This window comes from Ranitomeya imitator, chromosome 2 (genome assembly GCF_032444005.1).
Source record: "Ranitomeya imitator isolate aRanImi1 chromosome 2, aRanImi1.pri, whole genome shotgun sequence".
Taxonomy (NCBI): Eukaryota; Metazoa; Chordata; class Amphibia; order Anura; family Dendrobatidae; genus Ranitomeya; species Ranitomeya imitator.
This window is the reverse complement of record NC_091283.1, coordinates 155,011,241-155,023,763: the sequence shown is the minus strand read 5'-3', so window position 1 is coordinate 155,023,763 and position 12,523 is coordinate 155,011,241. Positions and strand designations below refer to the sequence as shown.

Sequence of the window (12,523 nt, the reverse complement as noted above, 5' to 3'; positions counted from 1 at the left end):
AATTGTTCCTCTGCATGAATGCCTGAGTAGATTTGGAGCGGTGTTTTGGATTATTATCTTGCTGAAAGATCCATCCCCTGCGTAACTTTAACTTTGTCACTGATTCATGAACATTATTGTCAAGAATCTGCTGATACTGAGAGGAATCCATGCGTCCCTCAATTTTAACAAGATTCCCGCTGCCGGCATTGGCCACACAGCCCCAAAGCACGATGGAACCTCCAACAAATTTTACTGTGGGTAGCAAGTGTTTTTCTTGGAATGCTGTGTTTTTTGGCCGCCATGCATAACGCCTTTTTGTATGACCAAACAACTCAATCTTGGTTTCATCAGTCCACAGGACCTTCTTCCAAAAAGAAATTGGCTTCTCCAATTGTGCTTTTGCATACCTCAGCCGACTATGTTTGTGGCGTGCTTGCAGAAACGGCTTCTTTCGCATCACTCTCCCATACAGCTTCTCCTTGTGCAAAGTGCGTTGTATAGTTGACCGATGCACAGTGACACCATCTGCAGAAAGTTGATGCTGCAGCTCTCTGGAGGTGGTCTGAGGATTGTCCTTGACTGATCTCACCATTCTTCTTCTCTGCCTCTCTGATGTTTTTCTTGGCCTGCCACTTCTGGCCTTAACAAGAACTGTACCTGTGTTCTTACATTTCCTTACTATGTTCCTCACAGTGGAAATTGACAGGTTAAATCTCTGAGACAGCTTTTTGTATCCTTCCCCTGAACAACTATGTTGAATAATCTTTGTTGTCAGATCATTAGACAGTTGTTTTGAGGAGCCCATGATGCCACTCTTCAGAGGAAATTCAAACACGAGAACAACTTGCAAGTGGCCACTTTAAGTAGCTTTTCTCATGATTGCATACACCTGGCTATGAAGTTCAAAGCTTAATGAGGTTAGAAAACCAAAAAAGTGTTTTAGTAAGTCAGTAAAAAGTAGGTAGGAGTATTTAAAACAAGAAAATGATAAGGGTGCCCATACTTATGCACCTGTCAAATTTTGTTTGAATGCATATTGCACATTTTCTGTTAGTACAATAAACCACATTTCAAGGCAGAAACATTACTGTGTCCAACAGTTATTAGATATATGAAACTGAAATAGCTGTTGCAAAAAAACAATTTTTATAAAACATTAAGCTTAAGATTAATAGGGGTGCCCAAACTTTTTCTTATAACTGTATAGCAAAGATGCAGTGCAGATACAGTACAGATACACTGTGTGCAGAATTATTAGGCAAGTTGTATTTTAGAGGATTATTTTTATTATTGATCAACAACTATGTTCTCAATCAACCCAAAAGACTTAAATATCAAAGCTTAATATTTTTGGAAGTTGGAGTGCGGTTTTTTAGATTTTGCTATCTTAGGAGGATATCTGATTGTGCAGGAAACCATTACTGTGCAGAATTATTAGGCAACTTAATAAAAACCAAATATATTCCCATCTCACTTGTTTATTTTCACCAGGTAAACCAATATAACTGCACAAAATTTAGAAACAAACATTTCTGACATGCAAAAACAAAACCCGAAAAAATTAGTGACCAATATAGCCACCTTTCTTTATGATGACACTCAGCAGCCTCCATTCATAGATTCTATCAGTTGCTTGATCTGTTTACGATGAACATTGTGTGCAGCAGCCACCACAGCCTCCAGACACTGTTCCGAGAGGTGGACTGCTTTCCCTCCCTGTAGATCTCACATTTTATGAGGGACCACAGGTTCTCTATGGCAGGGGTCCCCAACTCCAGTCCTCAAGGCCCACCAACATGTCATGTTTTCAGGATTTCCTTAGTCTTGCCCAGGTAATAATTGCATCACCTGTGCAATGCAAAGGAAATCCTGAAAACATGACCTGTTGGTGGGCCTTGAGGACTGGAGTTGGGGACCCCTGCTCTATGGGGCTCAGATCAGGTGAACAAGGGGGCCATGTCATTATTTTTTTCTTGAGACCTTTACTGGGCAGCCACGCTGTGGAGTAGTTGGAGGCATGTGATGGAGCATTGTCCTGCATGAAAATCATGTTTTCCTTGAACGATACCGACTTCTTCTTGTACCACTGCTTGAAGAAGTCTTCCAGAAACTGGCAGTAGGTCTGGGAGTTGAGCTTCACTCCATCCTCAAACCGAACAGGTCCCACAAGTTCATCTTTGATGATACCAGCCCATACCAGTACCCCACCTCCACCTTGCTGGCGCCTGAGTCGGAGTGCAGCTCTCTACCCTTTACTGATCCAGCCTCTGGCCCATCAAGAGTCACTCATTTCATCAGTCCATAAAACCTTTGAAAAGTCAGTCTTAAAGGGACACTGTCACCTGAATTTGGAGGGAACAATCTTCAGCCATGGAGGCGGGGTTTTTGTGTGTTTGATTCACCCTTTCCTTACCCGCTGGCTGCATGCTGGCTGCAATATTGGATTGGAGTTCATTCTCTGTCCTCCGTAGTACACGCCTGCACAAAGCAATCTTGCCTTGCGCAGGCATGCACTATGGAGGACAGAGAATGAACTTCAATCCAATATTGCAGCCAGCATGCAGACAGCGGGTAAGGAAAGGGTGAATCACACACACAAAAACCCCGCCTCCATGGCTGAAGATTGTTCCCTCCAAATTCAGGTGACAGTGTCCCTTTAAGATATTTCTTGGACCAGTCTTGACGTTTTATCTGATGTTTCTTGTTCAAAGGTGGTCGTTTTTCAGCCTTCCTTACCTTGGCCATGTCCCCGAGTATCGCACACCTTGTGCTTTTTTTTTACTCCAGTAACGTTGCAGCTCTGAAATATGGCAAAACTGGTGGCACATGGCATCTTCACGCTTTATTTTCCTCAATTCATGGGCAGTTATTTTGCGCCTTTTTTGCCCAACACGCTTCTTGTGACCCTGTTGACTATTTGCCATTAAACGCTTGATTGTTCGGTGATCACGCTTCAAAAGTTTGGCAATTTCAAGACTGCTGCATCCCTCTGCAAGACCTCTCACAATTGTGGACTTTTCAGAGCCCGTCAAATCTCTCTTCTGACCCATTTTGCCAACGGAAAGGAAGTTGCCTAATAATTAAGCACACGTTATATAGGGTTTTGAGGTCATTAGACAACACCCCTCCTCATTACAGAGATGCACATCACCTGATTTACTTAATTGGTAGTTGGCTCTCAAGGCTGAACAGCTTGGAGTAGGACAACATGTATAAAAAGTATCATGTGATCAAAATACAACTTGCCTAATAATTCTGCACACAGTGTATAGCAAAGATGCAGTGCAGATACAGCAGGGATACAGCACAGATATAGCAAGGACACAGCAGAGAAAACATGAATACAGAAAGTATAAAAGCACAATACAGCATAGATACAACAGGGATTAAGCACAGATATAGTATGGCTACTGCACAGAAAGCACGGATACAGCAAAGATATAACAGATACAGCAGTGATTTAGCAGGGATACAGCACAGATGGAGAGGAGGGATCCAGCTAACCAACAGTGAACAGTCTTTATTCACAAAGGTATATAACAGAGGATTAAAAACTAAGTTTTCACAATGATGGTAATAGTGAGGATGACAACATCAACGCATTTCGAGTGACCAAGCAGCCTTATTCAATGTTGAACAAGGGTGCTTGGTTACGTGAAACCGTGATGATATCATCATCATCATGAAAACTGATTTTAATCCTCTCTTATACATCTTTGTGAATAAAGACTAAACTGTTCATGAGCTGGATTCAGGACAGATACAGCAGGTATATTGGCATGGAAACAACGTGGATACACAACACAGATAACAGCGGTTCAGCAGGGATACAGCACCGAGACAAAATTACAATACAGATACAATGAGAAAGCACGGCTTTAGTACAGATCCAGCACGGCTTTAGTACAGATCCAGCACGGCTTTAGTACAGATCCAGCACGGCTTTAGTACAGATCCAGCACGGCTTTAGTACAGATCCAGCACGGCTTTAGTACAGATCCAGCACGGCTTTAGTACAGATCCAGCACGGCTTTAGTACAGATCCAGCACGGCTTTAGTACAGATCCAGCACGGCTTTAGTACAGATCCAGCACGGCTTTAGTACAGATCCAGCACGGCTTTAGTACAGATCCAGCACGGCTTTAGTACAGATCCAGCACGGCTTTAGTACAGATCCAGCACGGCTTTAGTACAGATCCAGCACGGCTTTAGTACAGATCCAGCACGGCTTTAGTACAGATCCAGCACGGCTTTAGTACAGATCCAGCACGGATTTAGTACAGATCCAGCACGGATTTAGTACAGATCCAGCACGGATTTAGTACAGATCCAGCACGGATTTAGTACAGATCCAGCACGGATTTAGTACAGATCCAGCAGCAAGTTTCATACATGACAGACTTGGATACACTGCTCAGCAGACAGTATAACATAGGATAAAGGTACCTTCACACATAACGATATTGTTAACGATATCGTTGCTATTTGTGACGTAGCAACGATATCGTTAATGAAATCGTTATGTGTGACAGCGACCAACGATCAGGCCCCTGCTGGGAGATCGTTGGTCGCTGAAGAAAGTCCAGAACTTTATTTCGTCGCTGGACTCCTGCTGACATCGCTGGATCGGCGTGTGTGACACCGATCCAGCGATGTCTTCACTGGTAACCAGGGTAAACATCGGGTAACTAAGCGCAGGGCCGCGCTTAGTAACCCGATGTTTACCCTGGTTACCATGCTAAAAGTAAAAAAAAAAAAAAACAGTACATACTTACCTACAGCCATCTGTCCTCCAGCGCTGCGCTCTGCACTCCTCCTGTACTGGCTGTGAGCCGGAAAGCAGAGCGGTGACGTCACCGCTCTGCTTTCCGGCTCCCAGACAGTACAGGAGGAGAGCAGAGAAGCAGAGCGCAGCGCTGGAGGACAGACAGCGGTAGGTAAGTATGTACTGTTTGTTTTTTTTTACTTTTAGCATGGTAACCAGGGTAAACATCGGGTTACTAAGCGCGGCCCTGCGCTTAGTTACCCGATGTTTACCCTGGTTACCGGCATCGTTGGTCGCTGGAGAGCGGTCTGTGTGACAGCTCTCCAGCGACCAAACAGCGACGCTGCAGCGATCCGGATCGTTGTCGGTATCGCTGCAGCGTCGCTTAATGTGAAGGGGCCTTAAGATAGTATTGCATACATGGCTCAGCAGACCGTATCACACACAAAAAGCTTAAGGTACCTTCACACATAACGATATTGTTAACGATATCGTTGCTTTTTGTGACGTAGCAACGATATCGTTAATAAAATCGTTATGTGTGACAGCGACCAACGATCAGACCCCTGCTGGGAGATCGTTGGTCGCTGAAGAAAGTCCAGAACTTTATTTCGTCACTGGATCTCCCGCTGACATCGCTGGATCGGCGTGTGTGACACCGATCCAGCGATGTCTTCACTGGTAACCAGGGTAAACATCGGGTAACTAAGTGCAGGGCCGCGCTTAGTAACCCGATGTTTACCCTGGTTACCATCCTAAAAGTAAAAAAAACAAACAGTACATACTTACCTAACGCTGTCTGTCCTCCAGCGCTGTGCTCTGCACTCCACCTGCACTGGCTGTGAGCGTCGGTCAGCCGGAAAGCAGAGCGGTGACGTCACCACTCTGCTTTCCGGCCACTGTGCTCACAGCCAGTACAGGAGGAGTGCAGAGAAGCAGAGCGCCGGGGACAGACAGCGGTAGGTAAGTATGTACTGTTTGTTTTTTTTACTTTTAGGATGGTAACCAGGGTAAACATCGGGTTACTAAGCGCGGCCCTGCGCTTAGTTACCCGATGTTTACCCTGGTTACCGGCATCGTTGGTCGCTGGAGAGCGGTCTGTGTGACAGCTCTCCAGCGACCAAACAGCGACGCTGCAGCGATCCGGATCGTTGTCGGTATCGCTGCAGCGTCGCTTAATGTGAAGGGGCCTTAAGATAGTATTGCATACATGGCTCAGCAGACCGTATCACACACAAAAAGCTTAAGGTACCTTCACACATAACGATATTGTTAACGATATCGTTGCTTTTTGTGACGTAGCAACGATATCGTTAATAAAATCGTTATGTGTGACAGCGACCAACGATCAGACCCCTGCTGGGAGATCGTTGGTCGCTGAAGAAAGTCCAGAACTTTATTTCGTCACTGGATCTCCCGCTGACATCGCTGGATCGGCGTGTGTGACACCGATCCAGCGATGTCTTCACTGGTAACCAGGGTAAACATCGGGTAACTAAGTGCAGGGCCGCGCTTAGTAACCCGATGTTTACCCTGGTTACCATCCTAAAAGTAAAAAAAACAAACAGTACATACTTACCTAACGCTGTCTGTCCTCCAGCGCTGTGCTCTGCACTCCACCTGCACTGGCTGTGAGCGTCGGTCAGCCGGAAAGCAGAGCGGTGACGTCACCACTCTGCTTTCCGGCCACTGTGCTCACAGCCAGTACAGGAGGAGTGCAGAGAAGCAGAGCGCCGGGGACAGACAGCGGTAGGTAAGTATGTACTGTTTGTTTTTTTTACTTTTAGGATGGTAACCAGGGTAAACATCGGGTTACTAAGCGCGGCCCTGCGCTTAGTTACCCGATGTTTACCCTGGTTACCGGCATCGTTGGTCGCTGGAGAGCGGTCTGTGTGACAGCTCTCCAGCGACCAAACAGCGACGCTGCAGCGATCCGGATCGTTGTCGGTATCGCTGCAGCGTCGCTTAATGTGAAGAGGCTTTTAGATAAAACTGTGAATACTCAGTATCACACAGAATGAGCTTAGATACACCGGTCAGCAGCCAGTATTACACAGGATGGGATTAGATACACAGGTCAGCAGCCAGTATTACACAGGATGGGGTTAGATACATAGTTCAGTACAATATTGCACATGGTATCATTAGATACAGCAGCCAGTATCCCACATGACAGGCTTAGATACATAGCTGTAATGTAGATGCTGTGATACAGCTCTTTTGGCCGCAGACGTCTTAGGATGCGCAGGTGGAGTAGAGATGGACGGTTAGTGCTGCGGGTGGACTGACAGCCATAGAGCGGATGAGACAGCCTGTAATGCTGAGTATCGGGATGGGAATTGAAAGTGCAGAATTACAGCAAACATTTCCCTGTAATTCATCCTCGGAGCTCTGTGCCAAGATCACATTTGGCCGGGACCGGGGGGGGGGGGGGGGGGGTAATTGAGCAGTAATGAACTCTGAGGTGTCCCGTAATTGAGGACTGAGCATTGCGCTCCGTGCCAAAGCCATAAATGTCTGAGGATCTGCGGGCGGATGCAATCTCGCAGATATCTGTAAGTACAGCTCCGGCCGCTCCCTGTGGATCCCTTACTATGAATTATAGAAATCCTTCATTAGGACTCAGGCTTTTATCACGGGCGGGGTGGGGGGCCGAGAAGCGACCACCATTGTCAGTGCGCACTTCTGTTAGGATGGTACGTGGGCGTCTCGTTGGCGCGTCCATTACCTGCCATCAGCGGCCATTTTTATAGTCTAGGAGGGGCACTATGGATTGGGGCTTTAGGTTTTACTTTAGTCACCCCTGCGGCCTCGTAATGCAGGATGATAGATGACGCTTTGTGCTTGGCGCCCGGGAAGAGATTTACTCTGCATAAAGGCAAGTCTTTACAATGGCCGACACGTGATGGCGTCAGCCCTTTCATATATGCAGCTCTAGCGAAAAGGCCCTATAGCATGACGCCCACCATAATGTGATGTGAGATGCCATATCTGCCATTTATATCATTAGCACGGGCCTCATGGGTGGGAACAAGTTGCCAATAGCAACCACTCAGATCATCACGCTCATTATTCCATAACAATCAATAAGAATCCAGCTTGAACTTCTCTAGTGCTGGTAAGAAATAGAAGCAGTGAGCTGATTGGTTACTACGGGCAAAAACAAGCAAATAGATAATTGGTTGTAAGGGGAAAACTTTAGATTGTTCTTGAAATTGCCATGGTAACATTCGTTTCCATGCATTATGCCTGATACATTTTGGTTAGACAAAATGGCCACTTCAGGTCTGAGGAAGAGATTAGTATCCCTATCACATGAGCTCCTGGCTGAACTTCACCCAATGTGCGCTCAGTCCCAGAATGAGTTAAGACCCGGTCACAAAATGACCTAAAGGGGTCAACTGCATGGACATGAAGCTTCTAGAAGTAGCCAGAAATGATCACTTCAAACAAAGAGAAAGTATGAAATACTGAAGGAATATAGAAAGCCAGAAAGATCTCCTCTCCATCCACACAAATCTATGTGACATGTATCCTCAGTCACCCACTTCTGGTGGAGGATGGGTGCACAACATGCACAATTTCTCAATTAGCCGCAGTGCTGGGTTAGGATTGGCCGATTGTCCGTGAAACATGGAGTTTTTGACATTTTACTTGACCCTCCATCAGGAGAGCGCAGGAGTGGCTGCTCCATTCACAGAAATACCTTCATGTCACACAAACTTAATATTCAGGAAAGCTCAGATTTGTTTTTCAGGTCTAAGGCCTCAAATAAATTATTAGCAAATATAATCTGTAGTATTAGTTATCTAGGGTTAGATATCCCCCCCGCCCCTCAGTATACATGGGCCGGTGACTGCGCGAAAGATCCCCAGATGTACATTTCCACGTATAATTTCCAGGAAACACCACCCAAAATATTTACTTGCCCCTACAGTAGCGGAATCACATGACTAAGGAGAGCACTCAAGCCAAGGCCACCATGTCACACGTTTCCTGATCCAGTTGTAGACCCTAAACCTAGAACCACCAGGGAAAAGCCATCTTCCCGATATCCAAAAATCAGAAATATCAGATGACCCACTGGAGCATCACCATAATATATAGGATCGGAAGAAGCCTCAGATCTGCTGGAAAGTTCCACATCCTCGGATAATGGAGTCACCCCCTCCAAACCACTGCCGTCCCCAAAGGCCATTTATTAGTGACAGCGCAGATCACAAGAACTTGCGAAGAGAGATGTATGGATGGATGACTTCTGCCTACATGGCCGCTGACGACACCGCAGGAGCCTCAACACTGCAATTCACAGGGAATAATGGAAAATGGCCAGGAAGAAGTATGCATGAACTAGAGCATGAGTGAAGAAGCATGAAGTCCAAGGGGAGAGAGGGTCTCTGCTATTGGACCCTGCACCCATTGGAAATTGTTCAATATTTAGGGCAATATTTTCCCCAACCAGGGGCATAGCGCAAGTAGACAATATTTTCCCCAACCAGGGGCATAGCGCAAGTAGAAGGAACAGCTGCACCCAGTGTTTAACCCTGAAGGGGCACAGTAGCAGATTTTGCATTTGAGCCCAAAATAATTATATTTAATCACAACTTGGCCATCACTCAAAAGCAGATACCACCACCCAAAAAGAAAGTGCAGGTCACTCCCATACTTGGACTTTGTGGTCTCATGTGTATGGGCCGCACCACAGCTGCAGGTCTGTGTTACAGAGGAGTGAGCGATGCCGAGGGTAGAATACGGGGTTCACAGACAGCGAAGATGCTATAACACAGCTATTATAGCTTCGCACATGGAAGAAAAGTCCATGGGATTGAAACCAGGAAAAAAAAAAAAAAAGAATGTTGGACATGGATTGGTCAGCGCGGGGAAAAAGTAAAATAATTAAAACTCTTTTTTTTTGGGACCACTTTAAGGAAAAAAAAAAAAAAACACAGACAAGTCCATTAAGCAGATTTCTTTCCCTAGCACCCCATGGAGATCTCAATGTCTCCAGTGCTAATTGTACGACTTGTATGCTTTTCACTTTAATTATTAATGTTTCTTCTTTTCATTTCAGCTTAAAATCATATTTTAATTACCACAATACAAGAGGTTAAGAACCTGCCACCAGGGCTACAAATTACTGCCAGATATTATTTAAATAACGGGATTTCCTCCCTCCTTCTAGAAATTTTTTTGTATTTTTTTTTTTTTTTTACACAACCCAAAAAGAGAAGAAAACAGACAGAAGGCGAATTTCATCCACAAGCAGGTGTGTGGAGTGGTTTCTTTTTTTTATTATATAGAGTGTAAAATGCAATTGTCAGATAAGACATCTCTGTAACATAATGAATATCATCCAAACGTGATTTTTTAATTTGTTAAAACATTTTTTAAAAGGAACAAAAAAAAAAAAGTCAAACTCAACTTCCAAAAAAACGGAATGTTCTTAAAGATTAAAATTTGAAATTCACACACAAAAAAAAATTAGCTTGAATTCCGTTTTTTCGTCACCCAAAAAACAAAAACAAAATGTCTGTACACAGAAAAAATAAAATAAAACTACAAACATTCAAAATCACATCCCTTTTATTAAATCAAATGGGTTGTTTTTATTTTTAGCACATACTGTGGTTAATACTAGAGTCTTTACTTTCTAGGATAAATTTGACAATTACATAAGAAAATATTTAAAACAAAAAAAAAAAAATCAAAGCGACATGAACAAACCCTGGAGTTAAAAAATAGTTATTACGATTCTTTTTTTTTTTCTTCTTTTTTAAACCTAGGTTTCCACAGTGTTTGCATTTAAAGATTCTTATTACAGTTGAAACTTTTTTTTTTTAATTTTTTTCATATTAAAAAATAATAGTATTTATTTCTGACAGCACAAAAAAAGTAAATTTCTGTTATAGCTTGGAAGTCTGATATACAGAGGCATCTTCAGAAGTGATAAACATTGCTTTATAAAATGCCCCACCCTCCCCCGGTCCTACCAGACGGACGCCAATCACATTGCACTGCGATGTGTTAAAATGTCCATCGGAAAGGACAGGGAGGGGAAGGGGTTAACAATCATTTTTTTTTTTTTTAATATTAACCCTTCAAAACCCTAGGTATTGTACAAAGCCTACAAAAATGACCCTGCTCCCCCTCCCCTTTTACCCCGACACACAATACTTGTCTCAAGAAATAGATCCAAATATTTCCTTTTTAGAACGAGCAATAATTTCCAAGTAACATAGATCGATACTTCTCTTTAAAAAAAAAAAAAAAAAAAGCAATAAAATCAAAAATACAGTCATAATACCAGAAAAATCAGACGTAAAACATTTAATGAATTTACAGTTAAGAATATTTAAATACACATTTAAAAAATTCAGGAACTGTGTACATAATTTTATATCATTTTGATAAGACCTCCAAGCTGCATTGTCTGATAGACAAAATGCTACGAAGAAAAAAATAAAAATAAGTTGAGACAAATATGTTGCAATATCAGCACCAAAAAAGGGGGCGAAAGGAGCTACACAATGGAGGAATATACAGATTTTTTTTTCTCTTTTTTTGCCATTTTATATTTTCTTTTCAATATAACCTGATCTGCTCCAAGAAAAAAAAAAAAAAAAAAAAAAAAAGAATTCATTTTAACACTTTTTTTTTTCAAGGGTAAGAAATGTATACAAAGAAAAATAAAAATAAAAATAAACGAATAAAAATACTCCCAGCACATTTATATCTTTAGTATATTACAGAATCCTGATTCTTAGCAAAGTTCAGTATAGATTTATCCCTATATTCACTAGTGTTTTACAAACAGAAAGAGAAAGTCTTCATCAAAACATATGCAAATCTAGAAACCGGTTACAAATTAAGAATTAAAGGTTCTTCTGCAATGATTCCGAGGGAAAGGAGAAAAAAAAAAAAAAAAAAGGGGGGGGGGGGGGAAAAACCAAAAAAATTTGAATGGAAACTGCCTGGATTATTGTTCTACTGCTCCTGGAAGACAAGAAAATATTAAAAAAATAAATAAATCAATCAGCAAATCGGAACCAAGTCAATCAGTAGGAATTTTATTTAACTTTTTATTATAAAAATAAATTATAAAATTCCAATCATCTAAGATAAAGCTATTAATACTTCCACAACTAATTATTTCTCATCTAACCTTGTAATTGGTGGTTTTAAAAGTGCTAATAAATAAAGTGGTGATCTGCTTTTCCAAGGGGACAAGCACCCTTCAGTCACTCACCTGGCTGTGGGTTTGCGTCTGTCCCAGAGACTGCCCATAGTAAGCAGCTTGCTGTCTGTAATACTCTGCCCACGCCATGGTGTAGTCGGGCTGGGAGCTTGGCTGAGACGGGGCGCTGGCTGCTTGATCTGACAAAATAAAAATGACAAAACATCTGACCAATCATCCACTAACAGGCATGAGAGGAATAAGAGCAGCAGGGACAATTGTCAGAGAACAACTCCGAGGACATCAGTCAGCGAGCACAGACACCATCCCTACAGAACTCACTCTGCTTCTTGTAGTACTCCTCCCACGCTTTACTGTAATCGGGCTGTGCGTTCTGCTGCTGACTCTGCTGACCTGCGACCCAAACACGAAACAGGAGTGAGTGCGAGGAGGAGTACACGCAGCGCACAGTATACGGTATAATCACACACAGAGGGACCCAGCACTCAGTATACGGTATAATCACACACACACACACACACACACACACACACAGGAGGTCACAGCGCTCAGTATACGGTATAATCACACAGGAGGTCACA

General features: G+C 43.1%; 1 protein-coding gene across 2 annotated transcripts in view; it reads right to left on the bottom strand.

Moving 5' to 3' along the window:
* Positions 1-9,997: 9,997 nt before the first annotated feature.
* Positions 9,998-12,523, bottom strand: part of FUBP3 (far upstream element binding protein 3) — a 39,504-nt gene continuing 36,978 nt past the window's right edge. The window contains exons 16-18 of one of the 2 annotated variants that reach the window (XM_069747525.1): positions 12,264-12,335; positions 11,994-12,121; positions 9,998-11,740 (exon numbers count right to left, since the gene is read on the bottom strand). In XM_069747525.1, coding sequence (XP_069603626.1) covers positions 11,732-11,740; positions 11,994-12,121; positions 12,264-12,335 — 209 coding nt within the window. In that variant the 3' untranslated portion in view covers positions 9,998-11,731. The remainder of the gene's footprint in view (positions 11,741-11,993; positions 12,122-12,263; positions 12,336-12,523) is intronic. The other variant, XM_069747526.1, reaches the window with a different exon arrangement.